Source organism: Moschus berezovskii, chromosome 24, assembly GCF_049115385.1.
Source record: "Moschus berezovskii isolate FMDL1 chromosome 24, NW_MosBer_1.0, whole genome shotgun sequence".
Classification (NCBI taxonomy): domain Eukaryota; kingdom Metazoa; phylum Chordata; class Mammalia; order Artiodactyla; family Moschidae; genus Moschus; species Moschus berezovskii.
The window spans coordinates 422,578-444,945 of NC_142483.1; the positions used below are offsets into that span (position 1 = coordinate 422,578).

Here is a 22,368-nt window from a genome sequence, read left to right on the forward strand (position 1 = left end):
CTAATGAGCCTGGCTGTGTCCTGATCCATAAAGCCAGGCCCACAGGCGCCAGAAGCAGGCTTGCTGGGCAGGAAGGGGCTCACTGGGCCTCAACGCAGCCCTGTGGCAGCCCCATCAATCGCCCGGGGATGGCTGGCTGGACGGACCCCACATGCGTTTCAACATGCGTCCAGAAGGGCCAGACCCCACGCTCAGGGTCAGAGCCCCATGCTCAGGGTCAGAGCTCCACGCTCAGGGTCAGAGCCCCACGTGCAGGGTCAGACCCAGGGTCACAGCCCATGCTCAAGGTCAGAGCCCCACGCTCAGGGCCAGACCCAGGATCAGAGCCCCACGCTCAGGGCCAGACCCAGGATCAGAGCCAATGCTCAGGGTCAGAGCTTCCCACTCGGGGACCACGCGCAGGGCCAGAGCCCCATGCTCGGGGACCACGCTCAGGGCTCCTGCTTCCTGGAAGGACACACACGATACACTCACTCCCCCAGCCCCACCGTCTCTGATCTGAAAACAGGCTAATCCCGAGTCCGGACCATGAGCTGGTGGGGCTGCTGGGTCACCTTACAGGGCAACGGCCTGGTCACCGCTGCACCTGCCTGTCCCCTTACTGCCTATACCACAGCCGCCAGGCCCGCACGCGGCAGACTGCAAACACCAATAATTAGTCTGATAACGGGTAATTACCGCAGGAAAATATTTAAAGGCTCGCTCCATTATCATCCCTAATCTAAAATTATCCACTTCAAGGCTCCCAGCTTTTGTTAAGGTTCCCTTTCTCTTAAGAATTTCTCTAAACGGCTGTGCTCTGGGGGCATCAGCCCAGGGCAGGGCGTGGCGGCCGCCCCTCAGACCAGTCCCCGCCCACCCAGGCCCCGCCCACCTGCTCTGGAGGGAGCCTGTCTGTCTCCATGGTAACCTTCTCCTCTCTAGGTTTCCATAGTGATCACCCCAGCCAGGCTCGCCACAGTCCCCCTTGTTTCCCAGGCAACGAAGGGGGCACCCAGCCATCTGAACCAACCGCCACTGGGGGCAGGCGGGGCGAGCCCGGGGTCCCCACGTACCAGGAGAAGGAGCAGGGCCGGCCGCCGACAGACACCGCCACGTCGCTGCCCGCGTTCAGGTGGCTGCCCTCGATGCCAATCCAGGTGCCCCCCGAAAGGGGCCCACGGGCAGGGCTCACGCGGTAGAAGGTTGGCGTCTAAGGAGAGAAGGGACGGGCTGGGGCTCGGGGAAGCCCAGGTCTGCGCACTAAGTCTGGGACGGCGCCCACAGGCAGGACCCCAGGTGCAAGGGGGCCCCTGAGTCAGGCCCTAGAGATGAGCGGCGTGGGGAGGGGACTATCACTCGAGGTCGCCTGAAGCCCGGGCCGCCTCCGTGGGCGAGTTGTTTGGGGGGGCCCCTCGTCCCCCGGGGCCTGGGAGAAGAGGCCGCAGGGCAGGAGGGCGGGCTTACCACAAAGGTGAAGCGCTTGGGCGACAGGGCACGGTAGCGAGGGGAGCAGTCCCGCACACACACTTCCACCAGGGCGTCATGGGCCCGCACCGTGCTGGCGTCCCCGATCTCACAGACGATCCTGCGGCACGCGGGGGCCTCAGCGGCTGCAGCGCCAGCCCTGTCCCACAGGCCCCTTCCCACTCTCTGCTAGGCAGTAACATACTCGCTGTCCCCTGGACGGCACAGCACCTTGCCCCTGCCCCGCCCACAAGGCCCCGCCCACTCCCTGGCCTCACCCACACGGCCCCGCCTGCACTCTGGCCACGCCCACACAGGTCTGGTCCGCCCACTCAGGCCCCGCCCACCCTCTGGCCACACCCACACAGGGCTGGTCCACCCACGCAGGCCCCGCCCACTCTCTGGCCCCGCCCACACGGCCCCGCCTGCGCGCTGGCCACGCCCACAGGTTTGGTCCGCCCACACAGGCCCCGCCCACTCTCTGCCCCCGCCCCACAGGCCCCGCCCCACTCACTGCTCTGCGCTGATGTACTCGCTCTCCACCGGGCTGCACAGCACCTTGCCCACGCGCACGCCCAGCCGCACGTCCTCGAAGCGCAGCCCCAGGTTCTCGCCCGTGATGGTGAGCCGCGTGCCGCCCTGCCGCGGGCCCGTCTCTGGGGACAGCTGTGGGAAGAGGGGACAGCTGGGGCGATGGCCGGGTGTCGGAGCTCCCCCAGCCCAACCCCGTGCCGCAGGTCTGGGGGCGCGCCTACCTTGAGGATCTTGGGGTCCGCGCAGCGGCTGCTGCCGTGGCGGGCATGCATCCATTCGGCGGGCGAGTCCGCAGGGCAGTGGGGACGCAGGGAGCAGCGGCGCTCGGCCACGCACCAGCCGCACTCGAAGCGAGGGTCAGCCTTGAGGCAGAGACCGCAGCTCTCCCGCAGGGCCGGACACTTGTACAGGTGGGCTGCAGGGAGGATGGGGGTCAGCGGCCGCCCACGGCCCGCCCCAGGGGCCGCCCCCAACCCGGCTCACCCTGAATATTCTGCGGGTTGTCGATGACGAAGTGGCCGTTCCATACCACGGACAGGTTCACAGGCAGGTCGCTGACGTCATTGCCCTCATAGGAGTACTGCGGCGGCGGGAAGAGGGTCAGGCTGTGTGGCCAGACCTGCGTGTCCCTCGTGGCCACCTTCGGCAACTGGTGGCAGGCTCAGCAGGGCAGGGTCTGGGGGCCAATCTGCACCCAGATGCCCGACATCCCCTGCCCCTCCCTGCATCCATCCCCACCACACCCCTGCCCAAGCCAGCCGAGAGCCCAAGCATCTGCCCCCATCCAGCTGCTCCTCTGCACATAGACGGCTGCTGCCCCCATCCTCCAGCAGCCACAGGACCGCAGCCTCCAGAGTGACCCCCACCAGGACGCCAGGACTCCCCCACACTCCCTGGACACACGTCAGGAGCGCTTCCTCATCTCCAGGCGGGTGCAACAAGTCCTCCCCTGGGACTGCCCTGAGTGTGACATGTGCGTCCCTCATGAGGGCTGCCCCCCCAACTGCCCCCAGGCTGGGCTGGGCTCAGGGACACAGCCCTCCCGGTGAGCCCAGCTGCGTCCCACTTTCTCAGCTGAAGACTTGTGCTCCGTCCCAGGGCAATTCATCATCATCTTATCTGCAGGAATGTAATTGGATCCTATCAAACTCCCTGATGCTTTCTTTTCCCTTCACACGGGGCTGCAGGAAAGACAAATGTGGGCCTGGTGGGGTGGGGGGTGGGGGTGGACAGAGGTGACAGAGGCCCATGGATAGGGAGAAGAGAAACAGTGGCCTTGGGGAGGCACAGGGAGGAAGGGGAGCCAGAGTGAGAGGCAGGCGGAGGGCAGGGCCCACAGGCTCCAGGGAGGCAGACAGAAAACAGGACTGGCCAGGCAGGCAGGCGCGGGGACCCGAGGCGCCAGCCGAGGGCCAACCTGCCCTGAGACTGTGCTGACCCCTGGGCCCCAGACCCTCCCGGTCAAGACAGAGCCAAGAGGAATGGAGCCTGACCTCTGACTTCATGCCCATCCCCTAGGTTCTGAGGGCCTGGCAGACGACCCAGAGGCACCTACCCACCACTCAGGGCCTTGACCCGTGCCAGGAGGCCCACTGCCCTCCTGAACAGATGGGGAGACAGAGGCCTGCTGCCTCAGGACCACCAAGTCAGCCCTCTCCCCTCTCCCATGAGGTTCTAGCTCTGCGGACACCACCATCACTAAACTCACGGGATGCGATCAAAGGCCTTTGGGAGGTCACCCTGTCAGACGTGAGGCTCCAAAGGTGGCTGCCCGCACTGGCCACCACGCATGGCGGCCATGTCCTGACACAGGACACCTTAAAGGAACTGGCGCTGTCTCCCTTACCTCGGCCCCCAGGGACACCCCTTGTGCCCTGAGCCCACCCAGGCTCCTCACCCATGTCTGAGACAGATGGACTCCCTCCAAGCATCAGGGCTGCTCTGGGAGTGGCCCCTGCAGCCTGCTCACCCGGGCCCTCCCAGCTGAGGGGCTGGCGTGGCCTGGGGGGACACCCAGAGCACCCCCTGCACGGGGCCCTCTTGCTAAAGCAGAAACCCACAGCACAGGGTCCCAGTGGGCGCCGTGGTGCTGAGCGGACTCACCGAGGAGTTCTGGCACTGCAGGCTGGAGCTGTTGAAGCGCACGGCGCCGACGCGGGCCGGGCCCCCCGGGAGGTGGAACAGGCACTCGTACCCCCGCTGGCCCGACTGCGGCTGCGGCAGGTTCCGGGCGGTCAGGGTGATGGGCTTCACCACGCCCACTGGCACATAGATCTGGGTGGAGGGCAGGATCTGCGGGCAGTCCTGGTGGGACAAGGCTGCAGCTGAGGCTGGGCTGGAGGCGGAGGGTAGCTGCACGCCCACCCCACACACAGGCACGCCAGGGCGCCAGGGCCAGCCAGCCAGGCCCAGGTTCTGGGCAGCACACTGCGACCTGGGCAGGCCTACCCCGGGACCCCTCCAGAAGGGCCCCATCTGGGAGCAGCTGACAGGCCCCTGAGGCAGAAGCAAGCACGAGCTCTCGGCTGGGGGCCCGAGGAGTAGGTAAAAATAGTCAGAGCGGGCAGAAAAACAGCCCGGCCCCCAGGGCCAGCGTTTCAGCAACAATAACTGACGCAACGGCCCGGCTTGTTTGCAGCAGGGCTGGAGTGGCTGTGGAGGAGCCGGAGCCGGCCCGTGGGAGCCCCGCAGAAGGAGCTTTAAATAGAGATGCTGAAAACAGGCTGCCATCCCCACGCCCCACAGGCAGCTCCCGAGGTGGCAGGGCTGGCTCTGCAGAGGTAACCGGGGCCCCTGTGGGAACCAAGGGAGCAGGGCAGGCCTGGCAGGCTGACCCTCGGCTGGGTCTGCAGGTGCCCCAGGGGCCACCTGCTTGCAGGCACTGGCTGGCACACGGGAACTGGCTGGCACATGGGCACTGGCTGGCACACGGGCACTGGACGGCAGAGTATGCGGAGCTCAGCCCGCAGCCCCATGGCAGCAGCCAGCAGGCACGTGCCCACAGCGGCCAGCAGTGCCCAGCCCCCAGCCCACGGCCCCCGCTGCCCCTCCAGGGCCGTCAGTAGCCCCAGGGCCCTGCTCCCACCGTCTCACCCCCTCTGCAGCCGGGAGCCGAGTGCTGCTGCTGTCTCCCGGGGGTCTCGGGGCACAGACCTCCCCCCATCAGGCCAGATCCTCACTGTGGCCTTGGCATCTCAGGACCCTGGCCCCAGAGAGGGGTCGGCTCGGGCCTGGCGCGACCCCCTTGTGCGGCTGAGGCCAGGCTGGAGGCAGGCAAGCGGTTTGGACACGAGTCCTCCCCTGCTCTGTCTGGGTCCACAAGCAAACGAGGGGCCACGACCGCTGCTGCCCATCCGCTCACAGACCAAGGGAGCATGCAGACGACAGCCCTGCAGCCTGCTGCCGGGGACACTACAGCCACAGGCCTCGGTGGGGCACACGACCCTGGTGTGCACCCCCCATGCCCCACTCCTGTGGAGGCGGACGGGGGCAGGCAGTCCCGGGCCTGGGCATGGGCCACTCCCACAGCAGGGTGGCCCTACGTCAGGCGCTCCACACGAGACCCCTGCCAGGCCTCCCCGTCCCCACCGCGCGCTGGTGGCCCCCTTGAAGGCAACTGAGCAGACGCAGGAGTGCAGGAACCCTGAACATCATTGCAGGCAGGAAGGTGCTGGGGGGGCTGGGACCCAGGCCCCCACAGTCTGAGCACACACTGAGGGGAGGAGGGTCGCCCTGGAAGCCAACCTGACAGGGTGAGGGGTATGGAAACGTCACACACCTTAGGGACGGCCCCACAGGACCTGGGACCAGCTGAGAGGGGGCGTCCCTGCAGTCAGCCCACCTCCAACAGGCCTCTTGACCCCGATTGCCCCTCCCCCCACCTGGCCCAAGCAGGGTCTACACTGGCTGCTCTGCGTCCACGGCCGAGGCCAGGCAGACGCACCGCTGGGGGACATGCGGGGGGCACCCTCTGCGGGAACAGCTCAGACAGGCAGTGTGACCAGGGCCGGCTGCACACATGGGGCATCCACCTGCCCATTCCCCCAGGTGCCCGCCTGCTCTCGGCTCGTTCCACGCACTGCCAGCTCATCCTGGACGTGCATCCTCACCGGGAAGTGTAAAAACCAAGGCCCACGAGGCAGGGTCGGGGGGTGGCAGCCAGGGAAGGTTCTGCGAGGGGTCCATGACGGCTCATCCTCCTCCCCAGGCAAGTCCAGCCCCGCTGCCCAGAACAAAGTCAGGGCTCTGCCCGGCCCCAGAGCTATCACCCCCAGTGACCGTCAAGGACCACGTGGCCCCACGGCAACTCCAGGGACCACTGGACACCTGCACCCCGGCCCAGCCCCCGTCCACGCGGAGCCTCCCCAAACCGGCACGCTGGACAGACGCCCCTGCCCCCACTGTGCCTGGACACGCCTTTGGTGCGCAGCCCCCAAGTGGCAACCACCAGCCAACGCCACCAGCCACAGCCCCAGGCCTGGACAGCCCTTGTGGCCAGCACCCTGCACACAGCTCCTCTGTGCCTCCGGCCCCACCTGTGGCCCCATACCTCGGACACGTTGACGCGGCCCTCCAGGAAGGAGCAGTCGGCGGCGTTGTGCGTGCACACGTGGCGGTACTTGCACCAGTGGCAGGGGAAGGAACCGCTGACGCAGGACAGGCAGCTGCGGGGGACGCGGGTGGTGAGGTGGGGCCTGCGAGCCCCGCCCACCCCGGGCTGCGCCTCCCTGCCCAGAGCTGCTCACTGCCTGCCGGGGCTACCCTCCCCACCCCGCCCACGGCCTGACCATCCACACCGGGGTCGCCCGACAGACCCTCTCCAGGACAGAACCCTCTGAAGCCAGCACCAGGCCACTCGACCATCAACACTGAAAACGCATTTAGTGCAGCTGAGAAGCACATTCTCGTGTGTGTGTGTTTTGCTTTTTTTTTTAAATATATAGTTTTAGGGCTTCCCTGGTGGCTCAGATAATAAAGAATCTGCCTGCAAGATGAACTGGCCTCCTGGTTAAGTGTGCTGTAGGGATAATTTTGCCTTCTCTACGCAGTGATCAGGTTTGCAAGTTCCAATATGCTAAACGATTTTTTTTTTTTGCCTGTGTATGGAGATCTTGCAAAAATAATTTAAAAAACCCATACATAATAAAAGACATTGTTGCATAAAAAAAAAAAAGAATCTGCCTGCAATGTAGGAGACCCAGGTGTGATCCTTGGGTCAGGAAGATCCCCTGGAAGAAGGCATGGCAACCCACTCCACTACTTTTGCCTGGAGAATCCCATGGACAGAGGAGCCTGGTGGGCTACAGTCCACAGGGTCACAGTCAGACGATAGAGAGATTAGTTACTAGAGGCTTCTCTCAATTACCCGTCACCCAGCTGCACAGGGTGTCAGCCGCACCACACGGGATCTTTCCGTGGCAGCATGCGGGGTCTGGTTCCCTGACCAGGGACCGAGCCCAGGCCCCTGCATTAAGAGCGTGGAGTCCTAACCACCGAACTACCAGGGACACCCTGAGAAGCATGTCTTAAATCCCACCTCTTCCTGATAAACTAAGTCTAAGCGTAGGCAGGACAGCCCCGGTGGAAGTCTGCTCCCTAACCGGAACAAGGCTTGCAGGGCGGGGGCCTGGACAGGCCATGGAGCTCCACCCTGCACCCTCACCTGCAGCTCCGGGGAGCCCACAGCCCAGCCTCCACACAGTACCTCGCCCCCTCCCAGCCTCTGGAACACAGCCCCCGCCCCAAAGATCCCGGCCTGCCCAGCACGAGGAGGCCGGACCTTGGTTGGGGAACAACACCCAGTCCTCTGATGGGTGCCCGTGAGCCGCCAGATGGGTGTCAGCCTGCTGGTCTGTCCGCAAAGACACAACTGAAAACCCGGGGCCTCGGCTCAAGGCTGATCCCACCCAGGCTGGGCATCCTGCCCCACGTGCCTGGACCCAGGGGGACACAGCCAGGCCCTCAGTGTCTCCCACCCTTCCTCTGAAGCCGGCATGCTCACAGAAAACCAGAGCCCCGGGAGAGCACCCGTGGCCTGCCAGCCACGCCCCAGTGGCCCCCCCAACCCTGGGGGTGGGGACCAGATCCTTCTGTCCTCAGGCGACAGGTCCTGAGTGCCAGCCCCCGGCCGACCGTCTCCTGCCCGGACAAAGCAGCAGCGACCCCAGTGCCCTGCCTCACTCCGGTGCCCACCGTCCACAGGGGGTGAATCATCGCATCACAGCCCTGCCGCCCCCGGAGTGCCCGGCCTCAGGCCTGAGAAGCCGAGCGGGGGGCGGGGCACTCACGACTGGTGGACGCTGCAGTTGTAGAAGACGAAGTCCACGGACGCAAATTTCTTGCCCGTCTCCTTGGACTTCAAGTAGAGCTTGACCACCCGCTGGTCTCCTGCGCGAGCAGCAGAGGCCAGGTCACCAGGGCCCCACGCCGGGCCTTGCTGAGGACCCTCCCCTCCACCAGGGGCCCAGCGCCCACCCCCAGTGGGCGAGGCCTGGCTGGAGTCTTTGCCCTGCCACCGTGCGCTGACCAGGGCGCCGCACCCCGACGGGAGGGCCCCACGGCCTCACCCTGGCCCCGCGTGATGGGCGCCACCTCCCGGGCAGAGGGGGTGCGGCAGTGGATTCGACCGTCCTCCAGGAGGCCCTCGGACTCAGTGAAGTCCTCGAAGGAGCAGTTGATGCCAGCCGAGAGGTCGGGCACGTTCCAGGCCTGCAGCACGAGCTGGGAGGCAGGGCGGGGGACAGGGTGAGCAGCCAGGGGGATGCCCAGCCCTCCCCAGGCCCCGCCCACCCGGGTTCTGCCCCGCCCCACCGCTGGTGGCCACACTCACCGGGACCTGGGACATGGTCACGGACACGTTGCGAGGCTGCACACTCAGCTGCACGCACTGCAGCAGGTCTGCGGCGAAGCGCTGGGGCTCTGTGGCCCGCTCACAGGCGTCCTGGCGGGAGCAGCTGCAGGCGGGGGCGTGGGCTGGGCTCGGGCAGGAGGCCAGAGGGGTCCCAGGCCACCCCTGCACCCTGTCCTGACCAGGAGTGCTGGGCCTCAGACACTCCACAGCTCACGGGGTGCCCACTGCCCCCAACCGGACCCAGGGGAGCTAGCACTAGGCCGGGGCCTCCAGACGCTCTGCGAAGCCGTCCAGACCAGACTCACATGCTGTGCAGGACACACCAGCCGCAGTGGGGGTCCCGGGACCCCAGGCACAGCTCACATGACGTGTACTGCACGCAGCTCTCCACAGGCACCCGTGTCACCTGCGGAGGAGCCTTGATGTCAGGCCCGCCCCCCGGACACCGGGAGCCCCCGTCCCAGGCCCTCCTGCCTCGTCCACTAGAGGGTCGCCCCAGTCCTGCCTGAGTCAGGTCACACAGACCTGCCTCTCTGCAGACAGTAGCAGGCCCAGGAGACAGCTCTGTCCATCCCAGGAGTCAGCCGGTCCCTCCTTCCCTGCTGTGCCCCGACATTCCCAAGGGAGCCACGGGTACCAGTCCTCAGCCAGGAGGTGGGCGGGCCTGCTCACCCCCACCTCGGCCACTCCCAAGGTGGAGTGACTGAGTCACCTGACGGCGGGGGCCAGGGCCGGGGAGCAAAGGAGGAGGCAGCCGCCAGGAGGGACGGAGGCCTGGCCTCACCTGCCACTCCCGCTGCCAGGGGTCAGGAGGCCAGGCAGACAGCAGTGGAGGGCTCCAAGCAGGCTGGGCAGAAGCAGCACAGCATGCGGCCTGGAGGAGCTGGCCAGGCCAGAGCCAGGGGCCAGGGACCCCAGACGCTCCCCCTCCAATGCCATCCCCCAGCCTGGAGGCATTCGTCAGGCATTCATCCCCAGGGGTGCCCAGTCGGTCAGGGAGGGGGTCCGGCGGGCTAGTGAGCACCCCCAGCTCCCGGGGTACCCACCTGCTTCTCTGTCATGGCATACAGGTACCGGCGGTCAGGGCTGAGCACCAGGTCACGCAGGATGGGGCTGCCCTCCTGGGCCACCACGCTCTCGTAGGCCAGCGCCGGCCGGCCACCAGGGTTCGAGAGATCCACTAGGATCTGTGGGAACGAGACCCACGCTGTGTGTGTCTCAGGGGGGTCTTCCTGCCCAGCCCCACTGGAGGAACCTGGCAGGACCACTGCGCCCGGCCCCACCTCATCAAGCGACGCAGACCACAGCCTAGGTGTGGGGGTCCCCACGGACAGGACGACCACTGCCCAGCACCCGCCCCCCATCTTGAGCCACACGGCCACAGCCCAGGAGGGGGCAGTGGGCCACGCCGGGCGTCCCAGGGGACGGGCTATTTGTGCAGAGAGGAGGAGGCACGTGGGATGTCCGCTGCAGATAGAGGGCCCCCCTCAGGCGGGAGACTTGAGTGAGGGGCTGCTCCGGGGTGGGGGGGCACTGCGGCTAGAAGGCAGGAGGGGAGGCGTGGCACCGGCGCTGAAAGATATCCTAAGCCCTGAACAAGCTGGGCGCTAATCAGCCAGCTCTTCCCTGCCGCTCGGGACGCTGAAAGTATTTTTAGCTGCTTTTACCAAACAAATGTATTTAATTAACGGTGAGACCCAGGGGGCTTTCCAGAGAGGGGACCAGTGGGGCAGTGTCTTGCTGGCTCGGTCCAGCCCATGGGGCTGGCTACAGGCTGAGGGCTCTTCCCAGGCCGCGTGGGGCCCCCGGCCCACCTCCATCGTAGCCCAGCAGCCCTGCTCCGTGCCCCTCACTCGCAGGACGCGACAGGACAGGCCTGCCTGGCCGGCAGACGTCCCTGGCTCAGGCCAGCTCCCACGGGGGCGGGCGTCCCCGGGCGGAGGCCACGGGGCAGGGGGAGGGGAGGGAGGGATGGGGTGGGGGGGGCCGCATTCCTGAGGGCCCACGGCCCCCCCAACATCCGCTCAGCTGCCGCCCTGCCAGGCGGGCGGGCCTAAGTCAAACCAGACCCGGAAGAGACGAGTCCAGCTGGGCTGTGGGGAGGGTGGGGGGGCCGGACTGGGCCTAGAGCTGCTCAAACAGCCTGGGGGAGCCAGGGGGGCCACAGCAGCCCAACTTCCATCCCCCAGGCTGGGCCTGGAGGGGACCCCACAGGCAGCCCCAGGCTGAGGAGGCCAGGAGTCCGGCCCATGCCCCAGCCTGGCCCAGACGTGCCCTGACCGTGCGGGTTCTGCCCCAGTGACCCCCCCCACCCCCTCAGTGTCCCCCTGACACCCTCAGCGTCCCCCCATCCCTCCCCCTCAGGGTCCCCCCACCCCCTCAGCGTACCTCCGCCCCCCACCCCACAGCCACCCTGGGACTAAACGACCCAGCAGACGGCGCCCGGGTGAGCAGGCCCCACAGCAAACCCCCAGAGCCAGCCAACCAGGCTGACAGGCCTAGGCGGGACCACGGCCAGGCAGTGGAGACCAGCCGGCCGGAGGGCAGGGCAGGGCGTCAGGGACACAAGCAGCCCACGTTGAGCCCTTTGCAGATGCACCTCCCATCCCGGGACCCCGGGGAGGCTTGCCCGGCCCTAGCCTGGCTGGCCACACCCCAGACCTGGGCAGGGGCCCCTCAGGAGGGTGCTGAACTGGGCCAGTGCTGGGTCCCAGGCTCTCCCTGCAAACGCCCTGACCCTACCCGCTCAGAGCAGAGAGCACCGGCCGGCGGCCTGGGGCGCCCACCCTGGGGAATGGGGGAGACACTGCAGGGAAGGCCCGTGCGGGGGCCACACACTGGGGCAGGGGGGCGGTGCACAGCCAGCCAGGTTCCGGAATGCCGCCGCCCCCAGGCCCACAGCCGCGGGCTGACCGACTCAAACAGGTGGCTGCCAACAGCTGCGGCCGGAGAGTGCCTGTCCAGCTGTCCACCCGCCAGGCGCCGTCCGCCACCCACCTGCCGGCACGGGGCAGGCCCTGGCCCTTACACATATGAGGTTCCCCCGTTTCTGGAAGGCACAGAGCACCGGCAGGGAGGGGGGCGTTGGGGAAGCAAGTGCCCCCATGCTGCTGGCCAGGCAGCCCCCTGGTCAGGCTCAGCAGGGGCCCAGCCCAAGGGTGCCAGTCGGGAGCTTCCAGCCAGTCCTAGGGCCCCCACAAGCCACCAGGGCTGATTTTAGGGCTGCCGGGCCCTGGAGCCCACAAAAGGGGAACCCCATGTCCCCAGACCTGCCTGAGAAACTGGGAGCCGGGACTGCTGGCTGCACCTGGGGCAGAGTAGGGGAGGGGGTGGCCGGCTGCCAGGGGAGCATTCCAGGGAGAAGGGGCATGCAGGGCAGGCATGAGGCCAGCCGGCTGGCAGGACAGCAGGACACACACACCCCTGCCTCCAGCTGCCACCTGAGGGCCACCCGCTGGGGCAGCAGGCCTGCGGAGCTCGGGGGAAACGGCCACACGGGCTGGCCCCGCCCCAACCTCCTGGCCGACAGGACCCTGGAGCCCAGGGCACAGCACACACAGGTCCTGCACAGGGACCCCGGCTCCAGCCGGCTGCCCCCAGACCCCTCGCCATGAGGCCCTGGCCAGCGGCTGCGGGCAGGCAGCTGACGGCTCGGCCAGGTCAGCTGTCCGTCCAGCCCGGAGCCAACAAAGGGTCCATTCTCTGGGCCAAGGGCGGGCGGGGGCCCCAGGGAGGACGTCTGGGCCATGCAGGCTACTTGCCAAGGCCGGCACGCGCCCTCGCCGCCCGGAGGCAGGGGGCTGCCCAGCTTGGCCCTCAGGAGGGGAAAGTGCCCTGTCCCGCCCAACCCAAGACACAGCCCGATTCCTTGCTGTGAAGCAGGGACGCCCTGGCTGACCCCTCCTGGTCTTCAGGCAGAGGACAGGGCAGCAGGCCGCGGGGCTGAGACCACATGGGCACCTTCCCGTCCTGTAGACTCAGGAGCCCAGCCTGCTCCCTGCCCCCAGGGGACAGCAGCCCCTGCCCCCCACCTCCCTGCCAGTCAGGCCTGAGGCCCCCGACAGGCCTGCTCCCGGACCCTTCGCACCCCTCACCGGCCACCTTAGCACCCTCTGCTCTGGCTGGGGGCTGGTTCCAGGCCCCTTCCCGGGTCCATTCTCAGGAAGGCCAAAAAGAATTTGATACTGAAAAAGCAATTAGCAATTTCCTCTTGGAGGTAATTAGGTAATTAAAACACTACTTGCAGGAGGCCTGATGGCTATAATTGGGCCAGACACCTGGTGAGGGGGGAGCAGGGGTCCCGGGAATCTCACGTTTCCTGTCCTCGATTCCCAACACACAGACCAGCCAGCACAAGCAGCAGTCCTCCCCGACCCTCGGTCTCCTCATCTGACTGCAGGCAACACGCCCATCGCACTGAGAAATAAGAACTTCACAGCCCCAATGGGTGGTGGCGCTTGAAGGGGGGCCCCCCGAGGCTGAGCCCTGCCAGGGAGGAGGCCCACGGAGTCCGCCCACGGCTGTGGGCTGTGGGCACAGAGCTGGGACGGGGGCTGCAGAAGTCACTGGGCCTCCTCCCACAGGCAGGGGCCACGGCCAGGGATGCCAGGGCAGGCAGCGGTAACCATCTGGCCAGATGTCCCTGCCGCAAGCCCCGCACCCACCCCCCTTGCAACAGCAGCTGACATGGTGACCCTACTTTCCAGAACCACTGGGTGCCCCCGGCCAGACCTCTGTGGTCTCCGCTGCCCACCACAGAGTGCCCAGAGATATGTCCACGGCGCACAGGACAGGACCGACCCCTCCCGCACGGCGACGGCCCCTCGGAACCTGTGTGACCCCGTTCCAACCCCCGTAACACCTCCCACACCCCATCCTGCACAGGCCTGGCTGTGAGAAGCACAGGCCCCCCAGATGCTCATGGACGGTCAGCATGAGGCCACGAGGCCCGTGCTGGGACCACAGGGAGGGGCTGCTGGACCGCCCTGGAGGCAGGGCCCCCACAGCCACCCAGCTTTCAGGGTCTCCCAGGTTCAGAATCCTGGGGCAGGGAGCAGGTGTTGCCACTATTCCAAGAGCAGCTTCTGGAGACGAGGCCCCTGGAGAGGAAGGGGCATTCCCGTCCCCACAGCCCAGACCCTGAGCAGCCCACGGTGGGCACTCCCTGGGGGCGTGGGGCAATGGCCAGGGCTGCCCGGGGATGCAGCGGTGGTCCTCCGCCCTGCAGGACCCCCGAGGCAGGGCTCAGCCATGTCCCCACCCGGCCCTGGCCCCACAGCCCCGGGAGGACAGGTGCCCCCCCAGGCCCACACCGCTGGCTGGGGAAGGTGGTGGGCACCCCTGGCAGGAGTCCAGGAGTCCACCTGCCTCAGGCACCCGGGCCAACTCGAGGACTCCCAGCGGGGCCTGAAGATGAGCAGGACGGGATGCGAGGCGGGGACCCGGGGGCACCCCAGCCAGCCTGCAGCAGCTCTGGTTGGCAGCTCTTCAGTTAATTGGCTGCAATTTTACACAACGCCGTTCGGAGGTGGCCCACAGCCAGCCGCGTCCCCAGAGCTCCCCAAGTCGCTGTTTAAAGCCCAGGAAGGACCAGCTGTGGGGAGGACGGGGCGGGTCCGTCTCAGCGCAGCAGGCTGGGCAGAGGCGGGGGGGAGGGGGGCCCAGACTCTGGGAATGCACGGAGGCAGGGCCAGGGGCTAGACCTGCACTGAACCTCAGGCCCGGCCCTCCCGGGCCCAGAGGAGGGAGCTGGGAGCCTGCGGGGAGGGGCACCGCTGGCCGCCGGGCCCTGGACCACAGCCACCTCCACCCCCAAACCGGGTCGGGATGACGCGGGAGGGGCCAAGCAGGGGTGGGAATTAGGAATGTGCTGCCGAAGGCCAGGCCAGCGAGAGGCGGGCAGCCGGGAGCAGAGCCCCTCGAGTGGGAGCTGCAGGTCAAGGAGCCGGCAGGCGCAGGGACAGAGGGCCGGGCCCGGTGGGGAACGAGAAACCCCTTCCTCCATGCCCAGGCGGCCCCAGCCCCGGGGGGGACAGTGAGGCCGAGAGAGAGGCCCCCCGAAGGTGCGCGCCAGCCCATGTGGGGCACGCGGGGGTCACGTCTCCACGACAGACCCCCCAACCAGCCCAACTCACAGCCCCGGGTGCGGCCGGACTCCGCATCCCCAGGAAGGCCTCCGACCGCCCCGCGTGGAACATGAGGCCAGTGGGGCCCCAGCAGGCAACCAGCCCCAGGAGGCGGTGGGGTGGGGAGGGAACGGGGGTGGACGGGGGCCTCGGCTATCACCTCCTCCTTTCCAACACAGAACCTGCTCACGGGGGTCTTGCCGCTCTCAGAGCCACCTCAGAGCCTCAGGTTCCCTCAGCGGGATGGGGTCAGGGGTGCGGCTTGGATGCAGCAGAGAGGGGCAGGACTGGACCAACCTGTCCCCCCAGCCTCACGGGGTGGCCTATGGGCAAAGTCGCTGCCTGGCCAGCTGCCCACCAGCTCACCGGCCACCAGGAGGGGCCCCCCAGCCCCAGATGCTAGCCTTCTGCCGGGCGATGGGCTTGAGGGCCCTGCAGGAATGCGTCCCTGCAGCTTCGCCCATGGCCTAACCCCAGATGGGCTCCCACAGCAGGGGGCAGAGACGGCTCCCCAGGGCACCCCCACGGGGCCTGGGGGCCCTCTCCACTACCCCCCCAGCCCCGGGGCAGCAGGTAGAGCCCAGCTGGAGACCCCGACCCCCCAGGTAGGGCCAGGACAAGGGGTCATGGGGAGGGCCTGCCACCCCCACACCGACCCCACACTGCCATGGGCAGGACCCCACAGCACCCAGCACAGGGTGCCCTCAGCACAGCCCCAGGCCCCAGGGCCCAGAGCTCCTTCCATGGGGGGAAAAGCCGGAGCTGGGGGAGGGCTCTGCCCAGAGGCCGCAGAACCAGCGGGCACTGCACGTGGCAGGGACCAGGGACCTGACCACCCCCTAGGCCCGGGCACCAAGGCTGAGCAAGCAGTCAGGGCCCAGCCCCCACCCAGCACCAGCGGGCAGAGCTGGGTCAGCAGGCAGCCTCTACCAGCTGTTATTTCATCCACCAGCCCCGCCCCTGCACTGACCCTCAGGGCTCCAGGCACCCCCACCCTCCAGCCCCCAGGAGCTGCCCCCATGGCAGCTGGCCCTCCCCAGGCGGGCCCCTACCCACCCAACCAGCCGGTGCTGACACTGGGGCCGCTGCCACCCCAGGATGGCTGCCCACGCCCAGCCTGGAACCAAGCACAGAGACCTGGAAACAAGGGACAGCCCCGTCCTAGCCCCGTCCTGCCCCCGCCCCTGCCCTGCTCACCCACTGGCCGGCCCTTTGAGGGGCCTAGCAGCTGCCCCCTCGCTAGGGCACCCCAACAGGCTCACTGCAGCCAGGGGCGGGCGGGCCGCCAGCCTCACACTGCCCTTGGCCCTGTGTCTCTGGGCAGAGTGCTGCCTCGGCGACACCCGATCCTGGGGGGAAGGGGCCACCTGGCCAGCCCCGTCCCTGCCCCCGCAGCATCCTGGAGGTCACCTCCGTGGGTGGGCAGGCCTGCAGGCCAACGGGCACTGTCAGCCTTAAGCTGCCACAGGCCTGACCCGCCCCCAGCCCCCAACACCCAGGCAGGACCTCGACATGTGCTGGACGCAGGAGCGCCCAGGGAGCACGAGATGACGGTCCCTGGGACCGGGGTCCCCTCCCCACCAGGACATGCGGAGTAGGCACTGGCACCTCCAGCTCTGACCCCTGGACGAGCACTGGCCCCCTACCCACCAGGACACGTGGAACAGGCGCTGGCGCCCCGGCGCTGGCCCTGTGCTGACCTTGCGGATGCGGCCGCTGCGCGTGCCCACGAACGCCACTGTGCGTCCCCGGTAGTCGTAGGCGGCCACAGCGGTCAGGCCGTCGTCTTTGTCCACGAACAGGGGCGTCCCCTCGATGGTGACCGTGCCGCCCAGGGGCTGGTTGAAGTCCTGCCCGCAGAAGTCATCGTCAATCTGCAGGGGCTGGAGGAGCAGGCGGGGGCGGTGAGGCCCAGGCCATCCCGGGGGAGATGCTGTGGCCGTGCGGGGCGGGGAGCGGCCAGCACAGCTGCGGTTGGTCGTGGGGAAACGGAGGCCGTGGGAGCTGCTTAAGCAGCAGAAGCCCGGGGTGGAGGGCACCTCTGATGCCCACCGGGCACAGTCCCCGTCCCCCACCATGGGGGCACAGGGAGCGGCCGCGCCTGCTGCGGCAGGGGGCACACAGGTGGGGCGCGTGGGGGAGCTGGGGTGGCTCACTCAGGACAGGACGTGGGGTGACACCTAAAAGGCAGAGGGAGGAGCCGGCTGAGAGGCGGTGTTTGCGGGGGAAGGAAGCAATCGATAGAGCAGGTTCCGGAGCCGGGCGGGAGGGCAGGGGGGGCAGGGTCAGGCGGCTCCAGGCCCAGCTGAGGTTTGGGGGGGGCAGGGGGCCGAGGTGGGAGGGCCCAGGGCTGGTGGGAGGGGCAGTGGGGGCCGTGCCCAAGAAGGGGGCACACACAGAGCACACGAGGACCTCAGCAAGGCGCCTGCCAGGCGTCTCCAGCTGCACTGAGGAGACCCGACGCTCCCCAGACAGAGACGGAAAACCCAAGGCCAGAGAGGGGCCGGGCTTTCCCGGGCCACCAGCAAGTCCCGGACAGCAGAGGCGCTGGAGGTCCTCTGAGCCAGCCCTCACTCCCTACGAGTCTGGGGTCTCCCGTGGAAGATCGTCCTTTCTGGGGGAGGGCAACAGACACTTCTCACAAAGCAGCTGGCCCCAGGCTGGCCCCATCAGGGCCTAGAGACAGGACAGACAGCAGCCAGCCAATGGGCACTGAGCGGGCCCCCAATTTCCCAACCCCCAGGGGAGGCGCACAGTCAGGCACCAGGGCAGCAGAGAGCAGAGCCTCTCGATGGGACCCCAAGAGGAGACGGCGCCCGCCGCCCAGCTGACTCTGGTCTGGCCCCAGCTCTCCCCTCATTGGCCACGCACCCTGGGCGTCACCCCACCTTTCAGTAACCTCGTCTGAGACAAGGCCCGGCCAGCCAGAGCCCAGAAGAGCGCTAGAAAACGAGGCCGGGGCTCTGTCCACGGGCACGAGGGCGCACGGACACAGTCACGTCACCTGTCTTCTCAAGGGGTGGGACGGCCACAGCGCCGACCTGGGAGAAGGCTGTGTTCCGGGCTGGCGGGGCGGGGTGCTCACCGAGTTAATACAGCCCAGCTCCTTGTTGAGCAGCCAGGGCAGCGAGAGCTTGCCCTCGCCACGGTAGCAAGACTGGATACGCGCCTTGATCTTCTCCTTGATGGCCCTGAGTGTGAAGAGGCAGAGCACCGACTCCCGCGGCGGCTTCACGCGGTTCTTCTGGCCCTGGGCGAACACGGTGAACAGCACGTCCTCGTCCTCGGCCAGGCCCAGCTGGTGGGCCAGGGCCCGGCCCGGCCGGCTCAGGTAGGCGTCCTGCACCAGGCGGTACTCCACGCCTGCCTGCTCGCAGCCAATGGGGAACTCGACGTAGGAGTAGAACTTGGGGTCGTCCACGCACAGCCGCACGATCTTGGACGTGAAGAAGTGCTCGCCGGCGGCATCCGGCGAGGTCAGCTGCGTGTCCAGCTGCAGCGTGAGGTAGTACACGAAGTGCTCGCTGCGGAAGCTGTACACGTAGTAGATGTCGAAGGCCGGGAACTTGGACAGCGTGTCCGAGGGGATCTTGAGCTGCGAGGACACGAACTCGTCCTGGTACACGAAGCCAAACATCTCCGCGTCCTCCTCGTTGGCCATGAGCCGGCGGCTGGACAGCGTGGGGAAGTACTCGGACTTGCCGTCGATGGGCGTGCCCACGAAGAGCTTGGCCTGCGCCTGGCCGGGCGGCCCGGCGATCAGCACGCCGGCCATGCTGCCTGCCTCGCGCACGCCTGACAGGTAGTGCTCCTTGCGGTGGTGCGGCTCGCCCAGTTTGAAGAGGTCGTCCAGGCGCAGGAACTGGCAGATGCCCTGGGAGGCGCTGCCGCAGGCCAGCAGGCGGTTGGCAGGCTGGTCCAGCAGCAGCAGTTTATTGACATTGTCGGTGCTACCCAGGCCGTGTGGGCAGGACTGCACGCTGGGCGGGGGGTAGCACTTCTCGTTGTCCTCCACCGGGCCCGTCACATGCGCCCGCAGCAGCGTCAGATTCCCCGACAGCTTGTAGATGCGGTTCACGGCACCCACATACACCTCGCCCGTCTGCTCGTGGACGACCAGGTGGGTCAGCGCCCAGTCGCTGGCAGTGAAGGTGCGGAAAGGGGGCTGCAGACCCCCACCCGCCCGGGGCGCACCCCCCAGCAGCAGCAGCAGGATCAGCAGCAGGAGCAGCGGAGCCCGCGGGCTCAGAGGTGGCAGCAGCATGACGGGCCGGGGCCTCGGGCCGAGGCACTCGGGTCCTGCGGGGCCACGCATCACAGGAGCCTCAGCCCTGCGGGGAGGAGGGACAAGGCGCGTCATCCGCGCCGTCACCGAGCTCCAGTGCCCATCCTCTGCCGGGATGTCCCACTCGTGGGAAGCGGCCTAACCCTCCGGGAGACGCCAGAGGGGCAAGGGAGAGCCCCTCCTCGCCTGGAGCCCTGGGAGCAGCTATACTGAGCCCCACACCCCGGCAGGCAGCACAGGCCACGCGAGCTCCACCGCTGCCCGGCCGTGGGCAGGCGGAGAACACAGGGACCCAGGACCAGGAGGTGGGCAACAGACCTGGGTGTGCCCACGCCACCCAGGGAGCAAGGCTGCCGGCTCCAAGCTCCCACGGTGGTGACCTCTCTGCCCAAGCGCCTTGCGGGCTAGAAGGTACTACTCGCAGGTAGTAGAAGACACTCGTGTGGTCCCTGCAGGAAGCGGGGCTCCTCGCAGCCACGCCGGGGCCACACGCCCGGGCCCCGGCCCCGCCCCCGCCCCCACCCCATCAGAGACCCCGGCCCCGCCCCCGCCCCACCCCATCAGAGACCCCGGCCCGGCCCCGCCCACCACCCCTGGCCCCTCCCCCAGTCCTGTTCTCAGAGACCCAGGCCCAGCCCCGCCCCCCCGACGCTCGCCCCGCCCCCACACCGCTCTCTGAGGCCCCGGCCCCGCCCCCCTCTCTGAGAAGTCCCCCAGCAGCGGGCGGGCGGCATGCACCTCACACCCCCAGCCAATGGCTGTCCCACCAGGGCGGGAGTCCCCCAGACCCGGCCCAGGCCCTGCCTCCTTGCAGTCTCATCCCCGCCACAGCCTGGTAGCTGGCAGCCACACTCCAGGTTACTTGTAGCCTGTGGGGCCCACAGCCACGTGGTTGACCAGGTCGCTGGCCAGGGCCTCCCCGTCTGTGCAGTGGTGACCACGAGGCTCCTTTCCCGGGTGACAGCGAGCAGGCCGGGGTGCCCGCTGAGGGTCCCGCCTCAGCTGTCCCCGGACCTGCAGGCTGAGGGCAGCAACCGCGAGCTTTCCAGCTGTCTGTCACCCCTGTAGTCTGAGGCCCGAGCTGTCCCCAGACACTGTCCCCACCAGTATGAGAGCTGCCTAAGTCCCGGAGGCCAGCCCAGGACCTGCCCTTGTGAGTGAGTGACTGGGCCCTGCCGCCCACCCCAACCTCACTCCCCTCTTCCCCTCGGGGATGCTGAGCCTCAAGAACTGAGTGGGGGACGCTGGTCAGCACTCCACGGGCGACGGGTGGGGGCCTGAGGGGGGATGCTGAGCCCCCGGGGTGGGGAGCTCTGGCCAGCATCCCACAGGAAGGGCACCAGGCTGTGCTGCCGCAGGACCCTGCCCGCAGGCTGTCAGCTACCCCCTCACTCCCCGCCCAGACATCCCCAACAACTATGGCTGCCGGGGACCTCCCAGGCAGCAGGGAGAGGAGTCCCCAGCTCCCTGCCCCCGGCTCAGGAGCCCAGGGCAGAGCAGAACCGGAGAACAGGCTCCTCAGGACTTGGCAGGGCCTGGGCTGAATGCTTGCGAACTCCAAAGAAAACATGAATCACTCACCGTTTATCAGTTCAAAGCAGGCCTGCAATTACCAGGGGCTGGGCTCTCCCCTCCTCCGGATAATTATACATGTCCTAATGCAATTACGGGCCCTACTTTTTATATTAAACAGGAGGGACCCAGCTGAAGAAGCACCATCCAAACTCCAGCCTGGCCGGGGGGCCCGCTGCCCCTCCCCCAACAGGGCTGCCCAGAGGACCAGTCAGGGGTACAGGGCTGCAGCCAGCAAAAGGGGGCGTCGAGCCCACCCCCTCACAGGGGCCACTAAAGACAGCTGGAGAACTCCCCCTACCCGCGAGGAACGGGCCGCGGCTCAGATAGACCCAAGGTCACCCAGCTGGTTGTGCACACTCCTACGGAGACCTGGACTCCCACGGGCCTCTGCTCTGCCCAGGAAAAAATGCATTCATTCCAGAGCGGCTGCTGGGGAGGGCCATGCCGGCCGGGGGGAGGGGAGCCCTGACAGATGCGAGCTCTGGGCCCACGCTGGGGTCTGGGGAGGCCCTTCCACCTGCTGGTCAAGGACCAGGCCCGGCGCTGGGGGGGGAGGGGCACCCTGGGCGCAGAGCAGCAGGAGCAAAGGCCGGGGTGGAACCTGCTGGACTGCGCAGAGGGCAGTGAGGGTGCCCACAGCACCAATCAGAGCCAGGCTGGGAGAGAGAAGCTGCCCAGGGCACAGGGCTGGGTGTGCCGACGGGCGGTGAGCAGGGCAGGGAGCGGCCCGGTGGCCTCCACGCCTGCACAGGACCGGCTCAGCCGTCTGCCAGGGCGTGGAGAGCACGCCGCCTGCTTCTCTGCCGGCCCGCGGCCACCGCCACTCTGCGCCCTGAGAAACAAAGGCCCTCAGAGGCTTCTTCCCAGAGGGACGGCCCCAATCTCTCCCGCCCCACCGGCCAACTCCCCAGCCACATCTGGACCCTCACAGGGCTCGGACAGCTTGAGACAGGGGGATGGAGAAGACACAGTGTCCTGCCCAGGGGTGCCTTGTCAGTCAGCAGCCGGCTCCAAGAGCTGTCCCGTCACCCCACCTCCCCCACACAGGCCCCCGGAGGTGGTCCCAACCCGCCTGCTCCCCTCCAGGCCTGTCTGAGGGGGCCGGGATCCGGGGCACTCGAGTCCTGCTCGTCAGGAAAAGTGCCTGCTCTCTGGCTCCCCGGAGTTACCCTCTCCTCCCGACCCCATTTCACACCCGGAGATGTTCCTTGGGGTGAGGAGGGGCTTACAACACACCAGCCACGGCCGGCAAAGGGCAGTCAGCTTGGTTCACAGCTCTCATCCATCCCCCACCCCCAAGTACACAACCTCAGCCACACCAGGGCTGGCCAGGCCTCTGCAGTTGCCGTCTCCTCTACCTGAAATGCCCACTTGGGGACTCCCCGGCCCCCTCCCAGGCCGACTTGCTGCCAGACCTGAAAGAAATCACTGGCTTCCCAGTTCGCCCCTGGCGCAGCACCTGGCCTCCCCTGCACACCCCAAATCAGCAGGGCGCCAGGGAACCTGCCTGGGCGAGCTCCCCAGGGCCCGAGGAGCGAGGCTCAGCGCACCCT

General features: G+C 67.8%; 1 protein-coding gene across 4 annotated transcripts in view; it reads right to left on the reverse strand.

Moving 5' to 3' along the window:
• PLXNA1 (plexin A1) overlaps window positions 1-22,368 on the reverse strand; it is a 38,505-nt gene that overhangs the window by 15,099 nt on the left and 1,038 nt on the right. For 2 of the 4 annotated variants that reach the window (XR_008684114.2, XM_055413397.2), the window contains exons 1-14: window positions 18,041-19,650; window positions 16,656-16,838; window positions 9,877-10,017; window positions 9,136-9,236; window positions 8,810-8,933; window positions 8,547-8,700; window positions 8,268-8,367; window positions 6,530-6,644; window positions 4,084-4,284; window positions 2,464-2,560; window positions 2,202-2,395; window positions 1,961-2,112; window positions 1,447-1,567; window positions 1,056-1,192 (exon numbers count right to left, since the gene is read on the reverse strand). Coding sequence is in view for 3 of the 4 variants with exons in the window: in XM_055413397.2 (XP_055269372.2) it covers window positions 1,056-1,192; window positions 1,447-1,567; window positions 1,961-2,112; window positions 2,202-2,395; window positions 2,464-2,560; window positions 4,084-4,284; window positions 6,530-6,644; window positions 8,268-8,367; window positions 8,547-8,700; window positions 8,810-8,933; window positions 9,136-9,236; window positions 9,877-10,017; window positions 16,656-16,838; window positions 18,041-19,315 (3,095 nt within the window). In the remaining variant the exon portion in view is untranslated. Of the gene's footprint in view, window positions 1-1,055; window positions 1,193-1,446; window positions 1,568-1,960; window positions 2,113-2,201; window positions 2,396-2,463; window positions 2,561-4,083; window positions 4,285-6,529; window positions 6,645-8,267; window positions 8,368-8,546; window positions 8,701-8,809; window positions 8,934-9,135; window positions 9,237-9,876; window positions 10,018-16,655; window positions 16,839-18,040; window positions 19,652-22,368 lie in introns of those variants that run through there. The other 2 variants (XM_055413398.2, XM_088832002.1) reach the window with 2 other exon arrangements.